The sequence below is a fragment of the Phocoena phocoena genome, chromosome 3, assembly GCF_963924675.1.
Source record: "Phocoena phocoena chromosome 3, mPhoPho1.1, whole genome shotgun sequence".
In the NCBI taxonomy this organism is placed as follows: Eukaryota; Metazoa; Chordata; class Mammalia; order Artiodactyla; family Phocoenidae; genus Phocoena; species Phocoena phocoena.
Genome location: NC_089221.1, coordinates 125,148,653 through 125,170,898, shown reverse-complemented (window position 1 = coordinate 125,170,898; position 22,246 = coordinate 125,148,653). Strand labels below are relative to the sequence as shown.

At 36.8% G+C, this 22,246-nt stretch overlaps 1 protein-coding gene across 1 annotated transcript in view; it reads right to left on the bottom strand.

Annotated features, from left to right (window-relative positions):
• SPINK5 (serine peptidase inhibitor Kazal type 5) overlaps window positions 1-22,246 on the bottom strand; it is a 66,003-nt gene that overhangs the window by 22,436 nt on the left and 21,321 nt on the right. Inside the window, exons 7-16 of the mRNA XM_065873726.1 lie at window positions 21,959-22,086; window positions 20,183-20,249; window positions 16,597-16,724; window positions 15,130-15,211; window positions 12,899-13,026; window positions 11,356-11,437; window positions 10,119-10,243; window positions 9,606-9,681; window positions 9,132-9,259; window positions 6,092-6,190 (exon numbers count right to left, since the gene is read on the bottom strand). Coding sequence (XP_065729798.1) covers window positions 6,092-6,190; window positions 9,132-9,259; window positions 9,606-9,681; window positions 10,119-10,243; window positions 11,356-11,437; window positions 12,899-13,026; window positions 15,130-15,211; window positions 16,597-16,724; window positions 20,183-20,249; window positions 21,959-22,086 — 1,043 coding nt within the window. The remainder of the gene's footprint in view (window positions 1-6,091; window positions 6,191-9,131; window positions 9,260-9,605; window positions 9,682-10,118; window positions 10,244-11,355; window positions 11,438-12,898; window positions 13,027-15,129; window positions 15,212-16,596; window positions 16,725-20,182; window positions 20,250-21,958; window positions 22,087-22,246) is intronic.

Genomic DNA, 22,246 nt, shown 5'->3' with positions numbered 1-22,246 from the left:
AATCAAACTAACAAAAACTAAATTCAAAGAAAAAATATTAAAAACAGCAAGGGAAAACCAAAATATAACATACAAAGGAATCCCCAGAAGGTTATCAGCTGATTTTTCAGCATAAACTCTGCAAGCCAGAAGGGAGTGGCCGGATATACTTAAAGTGATGAAAGAGAAAAACCTACAACGAAGATTACTCTACCCAGCAAGGATCTCATTCAGATTTGATGGAGAAATCAAAAGCTTTTCAGACAAGCAAAAGCTAAGAGAATTCAGCACCACCAAACCAGCTTTACAACAAATGCTACAGAAACTTCTCTAGGTGGGAAACACAAGAGAAGAAAAAGACCCACAAAAACAAACCCAAAACAATTAAGAATATGGTAATAGGAACATACATATTAATAATAACCTTGAATGTAAATGGATTAAATGCCCCAACCAAAAGACACAGACTAGCTGAATGGTTACAAAAACAAAACCCATACATATGCTGTCTACAAGACACCACTTCAGACCTAGGGACACATACGGACTGAAAGTGAAGGGATGGAAAAAGATATTCCATGCAAATGGAAATCAAAAGAAAGCTGGAGTAGCAATACTTGTACCAGATAAAATAGACTTTAAAATGAAGACTGTTCCAAGAGATAAGGAGGGACACTACATAACGATCAAAGGATCAATCCAAGAAGAAGATATAACAGTTACAAATGTTTATGCACCCAATTAGGAGCACCTCAATACATAAGGCAAATGCTAACAACCATGAAAAGAGAAATCGACAGTGACACGATAATAGTAGGGGACTTTAACACCCCACTTACACCAATGGACAGATCATCCAAACAGAAAATAAATAAGGAAGCACAAACTTTAAATGACACAATAGGCCAGATAGATTTAATTGATATTTATAGAACATTCCACCCGAAAGTGGCAGAGTACACTTTCTTTTCAAGTGCACATACAACATTCTCCAGGATAGATCACATCTTAGGTCACAAATCAAGCCTCAGAAAATTTAAGAAAACTGAAATCGTATCAAGCATCTTTTCTGACTATAACGCTATGAGACTGGAAGTCAATTAAAGGAAAAAAACTGTAAAAACCACAAATACGTGGAGGCTAAACAGTGTGCTACTAAATAACCAAGAGATCACTAAAGAAATCAAAGAAGAAATTAAAAAATACATAGAAACAAATGACAAGGAAAACACGACAATGCAAAACCTATGGGATGCAGGAAAAGCAGTTCTAAGAGGGAAGTTTATAGCATTCAATCTCACCTCAAGAAACAAGAAAAATCTTAAGTAAACAATCTAAACCTACACTTAAAACAACTAGAGAGGGCTTCCCTGGTGGTGCAGTGGTTGAGGGTCTGCCTGCTGATGCAGGGGACACGGGTTCGTGCCCCGGTCCAGGAAGATCCCGCATGCTGCGGAGTGGCTGGGCCCGTAAGCCATGGCCGCTGAGCCTGCGCGTCTGGAGCCTGTGCTCTGCAACGGGAGAGGCCACAACAGTGAGAGGCCCGCGTACCGTGCGGAAAAAAAAAAAAAACAACTAGAGAAAGAAGAACAAAGACAACCCAAAGTCAGTAGAAGAAAAGAAATCATAAAGATCAGAGCAGAAATAAATGAAATAGAAATGAAGAAAACAATAGGAAAGATCAATAAAACTAAAAGCTGGTTCTTTGAGAAGATAACAAAATTGATAAACCCTTAGCTAGACTCATCGAGAAAAAAAGGGAGAGGATGCAAATCAGTAAAATTAGAAAGGAAAAAGGAGAAATCACAAATGACACTGCAGAAATACAAAGGATTATAAGAGACTACTACAAACAACTATATGACAATAAAATGGACAACCACGAAGAAATGGACAAATTCTTGGAAAGGTACAATTTTCCAAGACTGAACCAGGAAGAATTAGAAAATATGAGCAGACCTATCAATATAAACAGTAATGAAATTGAAATCGTAATTAAAAATCTTCCAACAAACAAAAGTCCAGGACCTGATGGCTTCACAGGTGTATTCTATCAAACATTTAGAGAAGAGCTAACACCCATCCTTCTCAAACTCTTCCAAAAAATTGCAGGGGGAGAAACACTCCCAAATTCATTCTACGAAGCCACCATCACCCTGATACCAAAACCAGAAAAAGATATCACAAAAAAAGAAAACTATAGACCAATATCACTGAGGAACATAGATGCAAAAGTCCTCAACAAAATACTAGCAAACAGAATCCAACAGCACATTAAAAGTATCATACACCATGATCCAGTGGGATTTATCCCAGGGATGCACGGATTCTTCAGTATACGCAAGTCAATCAGTGTGGTACAGCACATTAACAAATTAAGGAATAAAAACCATATGATCATCTCAATAGGTGCAGAAAAAGCTTTTGACAGAGTTCAACACCAATTTATGATAAAAACTCTCCAGAAAATGGGCATAGAGGGAACCTATCTCAACATAATAAAGGCCATATATGACAAAGCCACAGCAAGCATCATACTCAATGGTGAAAAACTGAAAACATTTCCATTAAGATCAGCAACAAGACAAGGATGTCCACTCTCGCCACTCTTATTCAACATAGTTTTGGAAGTCCTAGCCATGGCAATCAGAGGGAAAAAAAGAACTAAAAGGAATACAAATAAAACTGATACAAGGAATACAAATAAAACTGTCACTGTTTGCAGATGACATGATACTATACATAGAGAATCCTAAAAACGCCACCAGAAAACTATTAGAACTAAGCAATGAATTTGGTAAGGTTGCAGGATACAAAAATTAATGCACAAAAATCTCTTGCATTTCTATACACCAACAATGAAAAACAGAAAGAGAAATTAAGGAAACACTCCCATTTACCATTGCAACAAAAGGAATAAACTTATCTAGTAATAACCCTGACTAAGGAGGCAAAAGACTTGTACTCAGAAAACTATAAAACACTAATGAAAAATATCAAAGATGACAAAAACAGATGGAGAAATATACCATGTTCTTGGATTGGAAGAATCAATATTGTGAAAATGACTATACTACCCAGAGCAATCTACAGATTCAGTGCAATCCCTATCAAACTACCAGTGGCACTCTTCACAGAATTAGAACAAAAAATTTTACAATTTGTATGGAAACACAAAAGAACCCAAATAGCCAAAGCAATCTTAAGAAACGCAGAGTTGGAGGAATCGGGCTCCCTGACTTCAAACTATACCACAAAGCTACAGTAATAAAGACAGTATGGTACTGGCACAAAAACAGAAATATAGATCAGTGGTAGAGGATAAAATGCCCAGAGATAAACCCACACACATATGGGCACCTAATTTACAACAATGGAGGCAAGAACATACAATGGAGGAAAGACTGCCTCTTCAATAAGTGGTGCTGGGAAAACTGGACAGCTACATGTAAAAGAATGAAATTAGAACACTACCTAACTCTACCCAAAAATAAACTCCAAATGGATTAAAGACTTAAATGTAAGACCAGACACTATAAAACTGTTAGAGGAAAACAGAAAAAACACTCTATAACATAAACCATAGCAAGATCTTTTTTGACCAACCTCCTAGAGTGTTGGAAGTAAAAACAAAAATAAACAAATGGGACTTAATTAAACTTAAAAGCATTTGCACAGCAAAGGAAACTATAAACAAGACAAAAAGACAACCCTCAGAATGGGAGAAAGTATTCGCAAATGAAACAACAGACAAAGGGTTAATCTCCAAAATATACAAAGAGCTCATGGAGCTCAATATCAAAAAAACAAACAATCCAGTTAAAAACTGGGTGGAAGACATAGACATTTCACCAAGGAAGACATGCAGATGGCCAAGAGGCACCTGAAAAGATGCTCAACATCAGTAATTATTAGAGAAATGCAAATCAAAACTACAATGAGGTATCACCTCAGGCCAGTCAGAATGGCCATTATCAAAAAATCTAGAAACAATAAATGCTGGAAAAGGTGTGGTGAAAAGGGAACACTTGTGCACTGCTGGTGGGAATGTAAATTAATACAACCACTATGGAGAACAGTATGGAGTTTCTTTAAAAAACTAAAAATAGAACTATCATACGACCCAGCAATCCCACTATTGGGCATATACCCTGAGAAAACCACAATTCAAAAAGAGACATTTACCACAATGCTCATTGCAGCACTATTTACAATAACCAGGACATGGAAGCAACTTAAGTGTCCATTGACAGATGAATGGATAAAGAAGATGTGGCACATATATACAATGGAATATTACTCAGCCATAAAAATAAACGAAATTGAGTTATTTGTAGTGAGGTGGAGTGACCTACGGTCTGTCATACAAGTGAAGTAAGTTAGAAAGAGAAAAACAAATACTGATGCTAACGCATATATATGGAATCTAAAAAAAAAAAATGGTACTGATGAACTTCGTTGCAGGGCAGGAATAAAGATGTAGACATAGAGAATGGACTTGAGGACACAGGGTGGAAGGGGGAAGCTGGTGCGAAGTGAAAGTAGCATTGACAATATATACACTACCAAATGTAAAATAGTTAGCTAGTGTGAAGCAGCCGCATAGCACAGGGAGATCAGCTCGGTGCTTTGTGATAACTTATAGGGGTGGGATAGGGAGGATGGGAGGGAGGTTCAAGAGGGAGGGAATATGGGGACATATGTATGCATATGGCTGATTCACTTTGTTGTACAACAGAAACTAACACAGTATTGTGAAGCAATTATACTCCAATAAGGATCTATTAAAAAAAAAGAAAGAAAGACATATCTGAAACAAAGATATGGGGGAGAGAACAAATATGAAAGTATGATGCCTGGAGAAACTGACACCTTTCTGGGAGTTACTTGATAAAGTCCAGGGATGGGGGATGCATATTTGAAACAGAAGAGTAACAATGGGAGTGGAGAGGAGGAGGAATGTGTTAAGACCATTTGAAAAATCTATTAGGATTTAGAAACTGATCAAACATTATGGATAAAACAAATTTTCAATTCTGAATTACTAATAAAAAGATGGTTCCAGGTAACAGAAAGTTACTGAGAAAATGAATCAGTTTAAAGGCAACATTTTAAACTGTGTCAACTTTCCCCCCCAAATTATTAGGCTTATACTTTTGAAGCTGTTGTTAGGAAACAGAATAAAGGTAAACCTTGTGTAAGGCTATGTGAGAGTAATCCTACATCTATGTAAAGACAGACTTTGCTCTGCTACTTATAAAATTGTAAAATTATAGAAATGTGAAGTAGATTAGAAATAATTAGAAAGTCAAAGGATTTAATTAATAGTCATAATTGAAAGTGAAAATACTAGTATTCCTCCATAGCTGGGTGCTGACAAAGATCAAATATGATAATATATGTGCTCTTTGTTTTGTAAATTGAACTAATGTGAATGATAGGGATGTTGTACTCTCTCTTTAAAATAGCTAAGAGGTAGGAATTATGTAACCTGAAATTAGTAAGTTGTAAAAATTGATAGTAATAACCTGTGCCTGACAACAGAAATCTTAAGAAAAGCCAAATAAGTTAAACTCCATTTTTTATGAACTAAACCTTAAATTTTGAATTATCATGAAATAAAACTGATACTCAGGAAACTTGTACTTAAGACTTTTTTTTCCAGGTTAAAGGTTATATTTATTCATTTTTTTAAATTAATTTTTATTGGAGTATAGTTGACTTACAATGTTTGTTAGTTTCTGCTATACAGCAAAGTGAATCAGTTATACATATACCTATATCCACTCTTTTTTGATTCTATTCCCATATAGGTCATTACAGAGTATTGAGTAGAGTTCCCTGTGCTATATAGTAGGTTCTTATTAGTTATCTGTTTTACATATAGTACTATGTATATGTCAATTCCAGTCTCCCAATTTATCCACCCCCATTTCCCCTTTGGTAACCATAAGATTGTTTTCTACATCTGTGACTCTATTTCTGTTTCATAGGTTCATTTGTACCATTTTTTTAAGATTCCACATGTAAGCAATATCATATGATATTTATCTTTCTCTGTCCCATAAAAAACAGGAAAACATTTATGCTAATGAGATATCTAGAATGTTACTGCAGAGAAAAAATGTCAGGGTATAATATAAGAATTTGTGAGAAGATTACCTTTGCAGTTTCTCCTTTAGCCTTTGCTCTTGCTCTTTCTTCTTGTTGACTGTAAGAAACAGGAAAAAAGAGAGACAGAAGAATCTTAATACAGTAGTATAGATTCTTAACATTCACAGGTTGATCATTCATTGCTTTGATTATTCTCAAGCAACTCCAAAGATCCACTCATAGTAGGTGTAATTTTATTGGGTAATAATTAGAATGATTTACCACACCTCAAGAGAATGGTGTTCAAGGGAAAACCCCTTAATTAATGAGTAAACCTATTTAGCTTCCCAGCAAATATCCTGGAATAGGACTTTCTTATTTGCTGATTCTTTTACATCTGCAAAAGGTGCAGAACTCTTTATAAAGTTGTGATATTTAGCTTCTGGGAGGCAGTATAGCATGGTGATTAAGAAGAAAGAAGAAAGACTCTGCAGCCAAATAGAATAAGGAACACAAAAAGTGTCTTAACCTCTTTGTGTTTTCCTCATCTTTAAATGGGGAAATGGAGTGGAGGGATAGAAGAGGTAATAAGAATACTTCTCTCATAGGACTGTTGTGAGCATTAAATAAGTTGATACATGTAAAGCAGTTAGAATTAGTATCCGGTACATAATAAAGTGATTGATAAAAGTGATTGTTATCATCAGCATTGTAAGCATTATTGAAAGTGAACACTCCAAAAACAGGCATATTGGGCTTCCCTGGTGGCGCAGTGGTTAGGAATCCGCCTGCCAATGCAGGGGACACGGGTTCGAGCCCTGGTCCGGAAAGATCCCACATACTGCAGAGCAACTAAGTCCGTGTGCCACAACTACTGAGCCTGCGCCCTAGAGCCCACACGCCACAACTACTCAGCCCATGTGCCACAACTACTGAAGCCCGTGCTCCTAGAGCCCGTGTTCTGCAACAAGAGAAACCACCGCAATGAGAAGCCCGTGCACCGCAAGGAAGAGTGGCCCCCTGCTCACCACAACTAGAGAAAGCCCGTGTGCAGCAGTGAGGACCCAACACAGCCAAAAATGAATAAATAAATTTTATTTATATAAATAAAATAAATAAATAAAAACAACAAAAAAACAGGCACATGATAAAAATGAAATGAGAGAAATAGCTGTTAACCATTTTGGATGAGTAACAGTGTTAGAAATTGAGTTTAATATACTCAGTCTGCAGCATAATTAGATCTATAATGCATATAAGTCAATCATGTTGTAGAGACAAAAATAATTTGCTAAAACGTTTTCATACATTACAGTCAACGTAAAAACTGCTCATTGATCAACTTAAAACTTTTTTAAAAGTTGAAAACACTATTTGTATATGATATTAAAGTGTTTAAGAAATGACTATGGAGGGAAGTATGGTTCTTAAGAAAGGCAATAGCCTTTGCTAACATATCCATAAAATATGAGGTAATAAAATTTTAATTGGATAAGGAATTTTTATATTGATGGAACAAGCTAACTAAAATAGCTCCAAAATTGTGGGGTTTCTTATACTTCTTTATATGGATACTGATCCAAACTTTACTGTGAGTCTAAGTTGACTATAGAAGCATTTTCTTTTCATAATGGAAACTTGTCAGAGGAAACAGCAGAGATGACCACTAGGTGGCAGACTTACTTGCTCATCGCTGAAAGATTAAGGTAAAGAAAAACAGACTGAGATGAGCGTAACAGGCAGATGTTACTACCAGAAGTTGATAATGGTTTTGCTAAATAATTATACCCTGTCTACACCCTACATTGAGAAATCTTATCATTTTCTTCATTTTTCCTGGGCCGAAATTTCCATCATTCTCATCTTCTCTGGGCCTTAATTTTTTTCCATCTATAACTTGGGATAATACAGAACCAATTTCATACGGTTGTTGTGAAGATTAAATGAGATTGGGTAGCAAAACCCAAGTATATGCCGATTATATGCCAATAAATGTTGGTTATGATAATTATATGGTCATCATCATGACTTCCATCTAACAGATTTTTTAATGCTTCCATGGCTCACTTACACCATGGGACAAATCTGCTGGGTTGTATTGCTCTCCACCAGGGAAGACGGAATGACTGAATCCTTTCAGAGATTCTGGGCATATAGAAAATAGAGTATCCCTTGGGACAAAGACTTAAGGAATACAGCAGACTCTGGTTTGAGAGGACATACCATGTTGTCTATTCTAAAGTCATACTTTAGTCCCCTGTAAATGAGGTATTCAACTCCTGTACAACAAAATCATCATTCCTGAAGCAGCCTTTCTCTAACTATTGCAGAGTTCATCTTCATGTTGTGCCCAAATATGTCTCCCTATATCTCTCATCAATTTTAATTCTGTTCCTTGAGGTCACACAGAACGAGTAGAAATAAAAATCATGAACACAAAACAAAAATTCCTAAAATTTGCCATGCACCATAATGATATCAATATATTACATGTAATCTCATGCATTTCCTCTTTCAGCTGATAATCCTTCAGAAAACTAAAAGCAATTAGTATGGTTGTCATAGAGTATTCTCTTCTCTGAAAAAAGGATTCGGAGTTCTTTCTGAAATGTCCTGAAATTATTCTGCATTTTTTATATCACAGTAGTTATCATCTGAAAGCTCTCCACTTGTTTTTGGAGTTTTTTGTGTGTTTGTTTTTTTTTTAGTTCATTTAAATGTGACACACAAGAAGAGGAAAACTGGGCTTCCCTGGTGGCGCAGTGGTTGAGAGTCCGCCTGCTGATGCAGGGGACACGGGTTCGTGCCCCGGTCCGGGAAGATCCCACATGGCCTGTGAGCCATGGCCGCTGAGCCTGCGCGTCCAGAGCCTGTGCTCCGCAACAGGAGAGGCCACAACAGTGAGAGGCCTGCGTACCACAAAAAATAAAAAAAAAAGAAGAGGAAAACTACACTGAAGTTTTACACTGAAGAGGAAAACGCATTATTCATAATTGTTGGAAAACTGCCCTTAGCAGTTCCCTGTCCCCACTGCCTCAGAAGCCCCAAGCTCTACTCACAAGAAAGCCTCACACATGAAGCAGAGGTTGACATGCATCTTCCCATCTGGGCCCTGGATGGGGTCGTTCTCTCTAGTGCAAAGAAGATGTCCATTATTCATGGATTTGCGGTATTCCCTGCACGACTTCTGTGAAATCAAGGAGGGAAGTTTGAGGTGTTGAACACGGGTTGGATCAGATTGCAAAAACTGCTGAAGTTTATACATTTTTCTTAAATGGCGGTCAGCACTTAGCAAATTTTAGAATGGTTCTTAACTTGGAAGACGTGAATATTTTTAAATGATCAAAGTTACAGACCCTCAACCTAGAAATAGTCACATATGCACATGTGTACATGCACACATATAAACAAATAAACAAACCACAAACTGTATCAATGTTTCATACAGTTTAAGGGAATTTATGGATTCCCTGAATGCCATCTATGGATCCCAGGTCCATATGCCTCTGACTTGTTGAAGAAGGTCCCCTCACCTCAAAGGAAGATGTATTCTTAGATTGCCTTTTATTTTTTGATTCATCTTCCCTCTTTTCTTTTTTTTCTGCTTGGCTAAAAAAGAGTGATTTAAAAAGAGATGAGTAAGAATCATAGAATCTCCAGATTGAAAGTGATCTAAAATACTCAAATATCATTCAGTTATTATAGTTATATATATTATGAACCATGTATGAACTGATGTACTGTTTGGCATATTGATATGTTTGCTAGTGATCTGTCGTGTTTTCAGATGATTTCATATCCCACTCTGCAAGGGTATGATCCCTGTTTCATGTCATTTACACTTCCACGGGAACTCAACCAGTGATTGATATGCAGGAATCATTCTTTGACAATTATGACATTGTGCAAAAATGTGTCACAAAAAAATGCCATTGATAAGAAACAAACACAATTTAAGAAACAAAATAGAATAAAGCTCCAAAAAAGAGAAATGAAGCAGAAAGGACAAAACCCTCCCTCATTTTCCCAGCAGCAGCTCTACTCACATCATAGTCGCACACATGGAGCAGGGGCTGTCATACATTTTCCCATCTGGGCCCTTGGTGGGGTCACTCTCTTCGGTGCAGAGGAGTTTTCCATTTCTCATAAACTTGAGGTATGGTCTGCACAGCTTTTGCCAAGATAGAGAAGGTAATTTGGACACACGTTTTATTCCCATTCAGAGCAGAAGTTTGAAGCATCTACATTGGTAGAAACTAATCTTTGAGCCCAGGATTTTAGTTGTGTTTTCTCTCAAATATAAAATTCAATTGAACAAAAAAAACCCTCGTGAGTTGCTAAGAGATGGAAACAAATAAGACATAATAGGATGTATAATAAAAGAGGTAGATAAGTAAACTCCACTATAATCTAAATAGAATAAAATAAGTGCAAACATACAGGTACAAGAAAATCTGTGAACTCAGAGGTTGGGACCATGAAATCTGATTGTGGAAATCAGGGAAGATGTCAGGGAACTAGGATACTTTGAGTGAGACTTTGAAGAGTAAATAGGATTTTCCTGGTTAAGAAATGGATTGAGAAATACACATTTTAGATTGCTAAAATAAGCTGAGAAGCACATGTCAGAAACTACCTGGCCTATAGCAGAACATGAATTTCTGAGTGACGGTAAGGAGCCAAATAAGAGAGTTAAGGAGACTGAAATGCATCCTTTAGTTGATAATGAGTTATTTGTGCATTTTAAGAAGAGCAGTATTATGATCTAGTTAATATTTTGAAACTTTACTCCAGCTGTGTTAGGGAGGATGGTTGGATAAGAAAAAGAATAGAACTTAAGGGAAGATTAGGAGACTTTCATCATCTAAAGAAGAAGTTAACGGTAACTTATATAAAGCCATGAAAATGAATATTGTAATATTTCAAAGGTAAAAACTATGTTTTCTGTGTGTGTACAATGTATTCTGAACCCAACTCAGATGTGAAATTTCAAAAATTCACATGTAGAAAATATACACTAAGTGTCTCAGGAAAGTGGTAAGCAAAAGCTAGCATAGTCTGTAAATGATGAAACTAGAACTAGATCATTTTTTTTCAGACTGCAAATAAGTTCTTCTTACTGTACAGAGTTAGTTTCTGAAGCAGCAAGAATTGATCAACTCCCATATCATTCATCTCAATGTCATCTCCAGATTGAAAGGTTAAGTTTTTCTGGGGATTTTTGCAGGGCAATATTCCAGCCTTTAGGCTCGTTGAAGTGTGTTCAAATTACAGTCTACTCACTGCATATGAGTCTGCTTTTCCAGGTTCTCTTTTACTTCTTGCTTTTGCTTCAGCCTTTTTCTTTTCTTCAGCTTTTGCTTGGCTGAATTAGAAAAAACAAAACAAAACAAAAACAGGACAGATCCATAGGACCAAACACAGTCAATGGTTTCTCCACATTTCTGCATTGCTAATCTGTCCTCCCTCCTCAAGAAGGAGCAACTGTGCCCCTTTATCACCACATACTAATGAGAAACAACAAAACAGCCTCCAGTGTAAGATACCATAACTTCTTCATAGTTTCTGCATAACACTGAAATAAAGACAGCGTTACTTGTGGATTTGGGAGACTTGCTTTCTGTAAATTACCTTTTTTGGCTGTGGTCAGAAAAGGAACATCATCAGTGTTCATCAGGGAGATACCAAAACTAGTACCATGGGCTTCCCTGGTGGCGCAGTGGTTGGGGGTCCGCCTGCTGATGCAGGGGACGTGGGTTCGTGCCCCGGTCTGGGAAGATCCCACATGCCGCAAAGTGGCTAGGCCCGTGAGCCATGGCCGCTGAGCCTGCACGTCCGGAGCCTGTGCTCCGCAATGGGAGAGGCCACAACAGTGAGAGGCCCGCGTACCGCAAAAACAAAAACAAACAAAAACTAGTACTGCGGTGACATTACACCTGGAGCCTGAAAGTGGCCTTAATAAAGCACATTGACTGGTCCCCTTGTTTCACAGAGACAAGGTGAGGTGGTGAGGGCTTTGCTTATAATCTCAGGATATGACAACAACTAACCCAAATTTCTCCTCTCAAGTCTATGTTCTATCTACCACGTCGTGTATGCCGTAGCTTTATTAATTCAGTTTACATGTATTGCTTACTCATGGCTGTGTTATCTGTAAGAAAATGTAGGATGGGTGGAAAAATATTAATAATTTCCATACATTGATAAACCAAATGAGCCTAAATTTGCTTTGTACAATGGAATTGCATGGTATGTACAGTTAACTGATGGTATTTCAACCATACCTGGTTGTCAATCAAATTACAAAGGACCAAAGATTCTAAATGTAGTCAACTACTTCATCTGAACTCAATCAGATAAACTGAGTACAGTCCCAAATTTTGACACCAAACTCAGTTATAACTTACTGAGAAATGTCACATTATATAAAGTAACATTTACTGTAATTTAATAAGAGTTCATGGTTGTTTCATGGGCAACTTCAATAATCAGTTTCTGCAGTAAGTGTTAACTTTGGGTCTTTGCCTCTCTGGAAGATGAGATGCCTATAAACTTGTACAACGGGTTCACAATATGAAGCTTCAGCAGTAGGGAGAATTTGATATTTGCATAAGTCAGGATGTTCCAGTGCTAAGAGAATGAGTGTCGGGGGTAACAGACATCTTGGCATAAATGCTCTAGGTACTTATTCCCAGCTCTATTACTTACATTCTCCATGTAACTTCTTGAACTCCCTTCCCAGTTTGCCCATCTATGAAACAAGCTAGTTCTATTAGATTACTGTAGGTTCCCTTTTCTCTTCGACATTCTAAAACTTTGTACTCACTAGAAGTCTTGACACAGGGAACACAAGTTGCCATGCATTTTCCCATCTGGGCCACGAATAGGGTAATTTTCTTTGGTACAGAAAGGGATTCCATTCATTGCATGATCCTGATACTCACTGCAGAGTTTCTGAATAAAGAAAATGAGACAGTTTAGATATGGTTCTCTATAAACTTTAGATACTCTTTATCAAAGATATTGGAAAAGAGGAATTAAGGATAAAAAAATAAAACATTTAGGATGTATAATTGTCCAAAAGTTTTGTGATATTTCTCTTCTTGTAAGATTCATCCACTTGGGGCTTCCCTGGTGGCGCAGTGGTTAAGAATCTGCCTGCCAATGCAGGGGACACGGGTTCGAGCCCTGGTCAGGAAGATCCCACATGCCGTGGAGCAACTAAGCCCATGAGCCACAACTACTGAGCCTGCGCTCTAGAGCCCATGAGCCACAGGTACTGAGCCCACATGCTGCAACTACTGAAGCCCGCACGCCTAGAGCCCGTGCTCCACAACATGAGAAGCCACCACGATGAGAAGCCCGTGCACTGCAATGAAGAGTGGCCCCAGCTCGCTGCAGCTAGAGAAAGCCTGTGCGCAGCAACGAAGACCCAGTGCAGCCAGAAATAATTTAAAAAATAAATAAATAAATTAAGATTCATCCATTTAAGTGTTCAACAAATATATTAAGTTAAAGGGATTAAATATGAATGTGATTCAGCGCTTTTATGTCAAGTGAAAAGGATAAGGAATTGCAATATAAAAAGCTAAGGGATATGACACATGTCTAAATTAAGTACGCACTAGCATATAGGAAAGAATGATCCAAGGAAGTTCAGAGAAGAGCTTATATTTGAGTTGTATCTTTAGAATGTGCCTAGGAGAACAATGTGGCAAAAAAGTCCTCCAGGCGGAATTATGATATGCAAAGACACAGGCGTAAAAGAGTATGTTATTTTGAGATAATCTGTTACAGTCAGGAGTATAGTGGCTAAAGAATTAGCAGGACACAAAGAGGAAGGTTTGGGAACTCGTTAGAAGGAGACTTTGAAGAAAGTCAAAATCAGACTACTGAACTTTGGAAGGACTTTGGACTTTATTCTTAGGAAATGAAAAACAATATTTATAGCAGAGAAGGACCTAATCAAATCTTTGTTTTAGAAAGATTATCCAGTCGGATGTGTGGAGGGTTTAAGTGACTAAAGACTGAAGCTAGGGAAACTATAGAAGAGAAGGAAGGAAGGGAGGGAGGGAGAGAGGGAAAGAGGGAGGAGGGGAGGAAGGAAGGAAGGAGGGAAGAAGGAAGGAAGGGAGAAAGGGGGGAGGGAGGGAGGAAGGAAGGGAGAAAAAGAAAAGGAAGAGAGAAAGGAAGGAAGAAATTGAAAGTGAAAGATAGGATAGTTGAGGGACATTTAACAGCTAAAATTAAAAGGACTGTAACCTAGGACTAAAGGAAAGAAAGCAGTTGAAACAGGCCTTAGCAATTAAGATATAGTTACATGAAGGCAGAAGGTGGACTATGAGAATGAGCTATTTTATGAAACTGAACTACACTTCATAGAAGGTGGGATAACTCTAAGAAATAAGTTAAATAGGGTCTCTTTAATGGAGTGAAATGGTCCAAATACACTCTAGAATACCTGTAAACATTAGATTTTCATAATGCCGTTGGTTCATGGAAGTATTTCCTACTCTGTGAAAACAACATGGAAGAATAATTGAATCTTGAAGATTGAGGAAGATGTTGGCTAGAAGTATAGAGAACAGGCAGGATGCTAATGTATCAATGCAAAAGAAAGCTATTAGGTATCTGTGCTAAGATGGCAGCAGTGGAAAAAAGGGAGATGACTAGTTAAGAGGTGTTTTTAAAGTAGAATGTCGTATGATTTTAAAAGGATCATATTAAAATTTTACATTGCTATTGCTTTCAAAATGAAAACCCCCAAAACAACTGTCACACATTTGAAGAATGTATATCAGCTTTGAATTCAGATCACCTTCATTCAGGAGTGCAGAACTGTTTTTACTAATGTGCCTTAATTTCCTCCAAATAGAGCTAAAAATTGTAATGTCATAAGTATTCTAAATCTTATAAAATAGTAACTAAAAATTAGTCTCCAGAAACCCATTAGTAGTGGAGGAAAAATAAATAAATATTGAAAATGCATTCTAGAGTAAAGTACACACACACACACCCTACAAAAGTCGTAGCTGAATTGATCAAACTAATCCTCACCTCAGTTTCTCTTTTAACTTTTTCTTTAGCCTTTCTCAGGTGTTCATCTGCTTTATTTTTTTCTTCTGAAAAATGCTGTTTGCTGGAGAAAGAAACAAAAATAAGGAAGTGAATATAGATGTTTTGAATCTTCAAGCTACAAAATAGTCATTTAGATGCAAGTGGAAAAAAACAGCTAAGTGTTCCTGAGTTTTAGAACAAACATTTTCAAATCACCCTAAAGCCCCTTATGAAATTGAAATCTTCACCATTTCCCCAAAGAACCCCTTTCATTTTGCCTTTAAGTTTGCCATTTCCTTCCACTGTAACAATCTTTCTTTTCTTTTTTTTTTTGTCATCTTCCCTTTTAAACCTCCCCAGCTTAAATTCTACCTTCTTTAAGAAGACATCCCATACCTCCAAGTGGAAATGAGTTCTACATCTTTCAGTGTGTTTTCATACTTGTATATTCTTCTCTTATAGGATAGTTTTCATTCTGTCTTGCAATGTATGTGTGTGTGTGTGTGTGTGTGTGTGTACATCCAAGGATTATTTTTACTATTAGCCTTAAGCTTCTTGAGAGCAGGGATCTTTGTCCATACATTCATTCATTCACTTATTTATTCAACATTTGGTTAGTAATTATTTTTCGGCAAGCATTGGAAAGCACTCTGGGCATACAGTTCAGTAGTTTACAGTATAAACACATACCCTATCTTCTTAGAACTTACAGATCAGTAGAGAAGAGTGACAAATAGTACTAGAAATAATTATACAAATACCAACTATGATGACTATTATAAAATAAAATTATCAAGTGTTATAAAGATTGAATTTAATTAGTGATTTTAGGAGATTTCATCCAAGGAAGGATAATCTTGAAATGCAAACCATAGAAGAGACATTAGCTGGCCAAAACAAGAACTGGCAGTCAGAAAGTGTAGGAAAGAGCTCACAGAGTTCAAGGATCTAAAAAAAAATGTGATGAGACCTTTGCTGAGCCATCTTTGTAAGTGCCGTAATTTATATGTTGTGGGATTTGCTCTTCCCCCAGGGTCAGATGTCCAAGATGAAAAGATAGAGTTAATCCAGTTCCCATATGAACATGGAGGTTTTTGTGGGCATCCCATCTATTCTGCCACAATGGGGTAATTACTGAAGGAAAAGAATCAAAGTCCTAGTGCCTGCTTTTAACCCTCATTCTGTACTATGACTAGCTCATAAAAAGGCCTACAAAGGTCATGGGAGAAAATGTTAACAAGTATTTTGTAATCCAGTCATCCTACTGGAAATTAGAATCCATTTGTATTAAAAAAGAAATATATAGCATTGGAGCCTACTTATTAGGTGGTATTATGATTTGTAGAGGACATAAAACAGCTCAAAAATTCTCAACAACAAATATTCCCACGAACATTGTTCTTATCATTTTAGTCACTCTCCACTTCACCTTTTGAGTAACTCCAAAGAAACCACATCTATACTTACAAAATTTCAGCACACAGGGCACATTTGTTGCCATGCATCCTGCCATCAGGGCCACGGACTGGCTCACTCTCCCGTGTACAAGCAAGTCTTCCATTCCTCACTTGGTTTTCATATTCCTTGCAGAAATCCTTTAAAAAGACAAGTAATTACATTTAGCACTTTTCTATTCTTTAATCTAGAAAATGTGCATCATGGATTTATAGTCAAAGAATGTCATATCTAGAAGGCGTTGGTGAACACACACAACGTGTTAATGAGAAATAGTAATTACATTGTCAAATTACTCGGTACCTGTATATACTATGTCGTGTGTTTATTAAAGGGTAAAAGAGCCTAGGAAAGAATAAGGCTGAGCAAATACTTTCTAAAATCAGATAGTTTTTGTTCACTTTCAAATCTATGGAAAAAGATAATAAATAAAAGATCTGTCGTGAGGTTCCAACAAAGACATAACAAAACACAGCAGCCAAGACAAAACAGAAGTGTTGCCAATGAGCAGAATATAGAATCTGTAAGACGAGATACTTAAGAGCTACTTAATATGGAACAAGTCAAGAACAACGTACTTAGTTTGCAAGGAAAAAGGAATAAGATGGTATCCAACAGCATTATGCTTACTCTATTTGTTTTCTCTGTGGATCATTTTTATATATACTCTGCCACCTTTATCAATGTTCATTTCTAACACTGCAGGTGGAAACCTCAGGAGTGAACCTAATTTTCCTTCATTACCCACTTAGAAATGCAGACCATCAAGACTAATCTTTATTTAGAAAACCTAAAAAGGTTGTGACTTCCTCCCAAAATTCAGAAGAGGTTTATACACACAAATTTCCTGATTGATGCTTGAATTCAGTATTTTCAAGTTTCTCTCTGTGTTTTGAAAATTCTATTTGATAAGGGCCATATATGTGTGTGTGTGGGTATGTGTGTATACAAAAGTTATATTTAATTATATATGATAAATATATATATAAACTTTAAAACACTATACCAAAACACTACTTGATAGCATATATTACTATAATATAATCTATAAAAATGCTTCTCTGTAGCCTTTTTCAACTGTATGACCCTCATCTTCCCATTTCAGCTAAAAAAGCGTGAGCATAAAGAGTATGGTTTATTCACTGCAGTATTATTTACAATAGCCAAGACGTGGAACAACCTAAGTGTTCATCAGTAGATGAATGGATAAAGAAGATGTGATATATACATATATACAATGTGTATGTATGGATGGATGGAATATTATTCAGTCATGAAAAAGAATGAAATCTTTCCATTTGTGACAGTGTGGATGGGTTGTAAAGGGTATTATGCTAAGTGAAATAAGTGAGACAGAGAATGGTAATTACTGTATGACTTTCCTTATATGTGGAATCTAAAAAAACAAAACAAAGGAACAAATAAAACAGACTCATAGATACAGAGAACAAACTGGTGGTTGCCAGTGGGGAGGGGAGTGGGGTGGGGTAGGGGAAATAGGTGAAGGGGATTAAGAGGTACAGACTTCCCGTTATAAAATAAATAAGTCATGGAGATGTAATGTACAGCAAAGGGAATATAGTCAATAATATTATAAGAACTTTGTATGGTGACAAATGGTATCTAGACTTATCATGGTGACTGTTTTGAAATGTGTATATATATATATATATATATATAAAATCAGTGTGATGTACACCTGAAACTAACGTGATATTGCATATCAATTATACTTCAATTAAAAAATGTATTTTAAAAAAGAGTGTGGTTTGGAGTCAGAAGGGAAATTAAACTGTGGCTCTAACTCACTGGGAGACCATAGCAAAGTCACATCACCTTTGAGACTTCAGTCTCACTACCAACACAAAGGCAGTTTTCAGAATAGCTGCTCTTTAGGACCTTTTCTAGATCTAGTATTCTCTGATTTAAAAAAATATATAACTCACACTTCATTAGGACACTTTAAAAGAGAATCTAATGAGATATTTGTCTTTAGAGGAGTAATGGGTGTGTTCCGAACTTCCTGGTTGTAACAATCTAGGAATACAGATGCAGAAGACAGTCACCTGATAATCACAGTGTGGTAATAAAATTGATGCTCAATGGTTCCCATAAAAGAAACAATGATAATTTCAGTTTATAAGTTGTGATTCATCCAAGGAGATTCTAAAGAAATGCTGTGTGATCAACCCACTGACAGGTTAATTATGGGGCAAATATTGAGCCATCACAATAATGCAGTCCTGATTAACATAATCATGTCCAATGACCCCACCAAAACAATGATCCCAGCCACAGACAAAAAGAAGGAAAAGTAGCTGAGGCATGATGAAAGACAAGGGAAAAGAAACTCCCTGTTTATGAAGTAATAAAATGTTGAATATCACAAGATGACCCAAAGTGTTATACTGAAATTTAACAACCACCACAACAAAATTGCTTTTCAAATCTCAGTGAGTGTTGAACACATTATGGATAATTGTGAATGCTCTGTGTTTCTTAATTTAAATTCTGAATGCCCTATTTAGGGTGTGACATTTGTTTCATTGAATGGCATTATGAAGTGGAAGTTCAGCTCTTAACTACCAAAAATTGCACCTGTGTCTCCCCTTAGGAAAACATATGCCCTACAATCCACAAAAATAGTATCTTTTTATTAGCACCAAAGGGTGCAGGACACAGAATCAGAATCCAACAGGAGGGTAAAATTGAGATCATTTACCCAGCCTCCTTATTTTACGAATAATGAAAATTGAGACCTGGACAGAAGAGATGAGTTGCTCAGTTTCACACACCCAGAGAAGGACTAAAACTCAGGTGTTCTGACTTTTCAACAAAAGACTACTCATTACCAAAGTAGCTGCTATCACTTTCATTGAAAGTAGGGTTTAATAACCTTGGTGATTTAAAATCCAGGCTGTGTTATCTACAATGCATATTCAATTAACGAAAGGAATAATTTTTTATACTAGATTGAAAAACTAAATCATCGAATAATTTGAAAAACCTTAATTTTAAGGTTATTTTAAAAACAATATCAATAATTGTTTGAGGTTTTTGTTTAATCAGAAGCATGACCTTTATAAATGCATGCCTCTCTGAACATAATAACCATAATGGAAAAATGAATAACTCATTTGCATCAGTGGGAATATACATAAAATACACCAGTGGATATACTGTTTAAAAGATTCTGGAATTATTTTCAAGTTATTCCTGTCAAATTTATATTAAGTTGCCTTTTTAACTAATTTATTCAAAGCAAAAGTAATTTACATTAAGTCAAAGAGAAATCTGGTGGAAACTAAGCAGAATTTAATTTGCATAAACTTTGTCTTGTTTTTTTTAAGCAAGCAGAGTATTTTGAGCTTTAGGTGGGAAATGCTATTTTAACTTTGAATCTAGTGATTAATATACTTAGGAATATTATACTAGGAATATTGTACTAGGAATTCAACTTGGGAAACTTTAAAATTAAGGAGAAAAGTTCAATGTAATAATGAAGAACAATGACATGATTGAATTACCTTAAAGGTTCAAGTATAAATTGTTAATATTTATGTCCACAAGAACCAAATTGTGTTGATAAGAAATTTACCTTTTCAGCAGTTCGTCGAATTCTGGTTTTACCTTCTCGCTTGGCATTTTCTTCAGCTTCTTTTAAGCTGTTAAGAAAAGAAAATAGTTGGTCGGTTTATGACTTTATCATATCTTCAGTGTCCAGTTCTGTGCTAAGCACTTCCATATCCTTTGCTCAACTTGCTCAACCCATCCACTTACATGAGACAAGCTTTGCCTGTCTTGAATGTTTGAGCCAGAAAATTGCCAAAGATAAGGATCGGTGTGAAACTGACTCACTGACAATCAATTAGAAGCCTTGTTCTGTAAAACTGGATGGGTGTGACTCCTTGATTGACACACAGAAGATTGTCAGGAAAACTTGCTTTAACAGGAAGAACCAAGAGCTTTAAAACAATGCTGTGACAAGGATGAAACCAAACTAAGCATTTGAAGTACATGTTGTCATCCACACCCTTATGTATAGCTTTTTTAAACCTTGTAAAGTACTTGTTTGCCTTCATGTAAAAGCACCCTTGTCAATAAAAGCTACGTTGAACTGAGCTTCTAAGTCCTTTCAGATCTATTATCTAACTGCAGTTCAACTTGGAGATAGACAAGACTATCTTAGTTCTACAGAGGAAGAAACCAACCAGGAGTCAGGGAGGTCAGATTCTCTTTTTTAGCTAGCACATGGAAAGAAACACAGGATCATAGAATTAGGGCAGGTTTGAGCACTAAAAATGCATGCCTCCTAGATAAGAAAGTGGAAATGAGGATGATTTCCTGTCTGGAAACCAGTTATAATAACTTTTTAAACCTGAGAGGACATGCCCTTGAATTCCACACAGCATACTATAATTTTCAAAGACAGATGTGAAGTCCTTTAATCTGTTAAATCTTTCTCTCTCCTGATTTTAAAAATCCAGTGATATAAATAGAGCACTTTAAGGCTTGCTGACAAACGGATTAGAGAATCTATGCTTTAACAGTCAGAATATTAAAGACTCTGTGGATCTTACTCATATCTGTGTCTCAGTGCTCAGAGCAGTGTCAGGCACTGAGAGAAAGATTAACCCAACAGTTCTTCCCTTTCATAAAGTCCCACCTTTTATACAACTAATAAATTCAGCCACATGACATTATTTTAAATTAGACTGTCATCTTCAGTGAGAGTATCTCTACATGCCTGAATGAAGCAGTGCATGTCAAATGACTGACTTAGATTATTCCACGAGAGCACCTTTTAAATTTTGAAATATTATGCCTTATAAAACACTGTGCATTTTCAAGTCATTATAATTAAATAAATAACTAGCATAACCGCTTTATCTACTCCTTTTTTTTTTTTTTTTTTTTTTTTTTGCGGTACGCGGGCCTCTCACTGTTGTGGCCTCTCCCGTTGCAGAGCACAGGCTCCGGATGCACAGGCTCCGGACGCGCAGGCTCAGCGGCCATGGCTCACGGGCCCAGCCACTCCGCGGCACGTGGGATCTTCCCGGAATGGGGCACGAACCCATGTCCCCTGCATCAGCAGGCGGACTCTCAACCACTGCACCACCAGGGAAGCCCTATCTACAGTGAGAGGCCCGCGTACCGCAAAAGAAAAAAAAAAAAGAAAAACTTTATCAGATAATATGAATTAAAAAGAGAAGAAGCCACTCTGGGAGCAAGGCCCATTTCACCTTATAAAGACAAAGGATAACATGCTTGAGGAAAAGGACTTTATCTCTCTGTGGAGTGGTTCGCAGGATAGCAACCAAGTACATTCTCATCAGGTCCACCTGCTAGCCAGCTTGGGGGTGAGGATACTTACAATAGCTGAGCACACATCACACACTTATTGACATGTGTCCTTCCATCAAGACCAAGAACTGGTTCATTTTCCCTTGTGCATCCAAGTCTTCCATCCTTCACATAAGGCCGAAAATCACTACATATATCCTGAAGAACAGGGAAAGAAACCTGACATTTACCATCCGGATGGTAATGCTTACAACACCATTTTCAGAAATTTTATAGAACCCAGTGCCCCTCTGCCTAGTGCACACTAGCTACCTAGAGCAATGCCAGTCATGTAAAAGTAGGTCAGTAAGTACTGTAT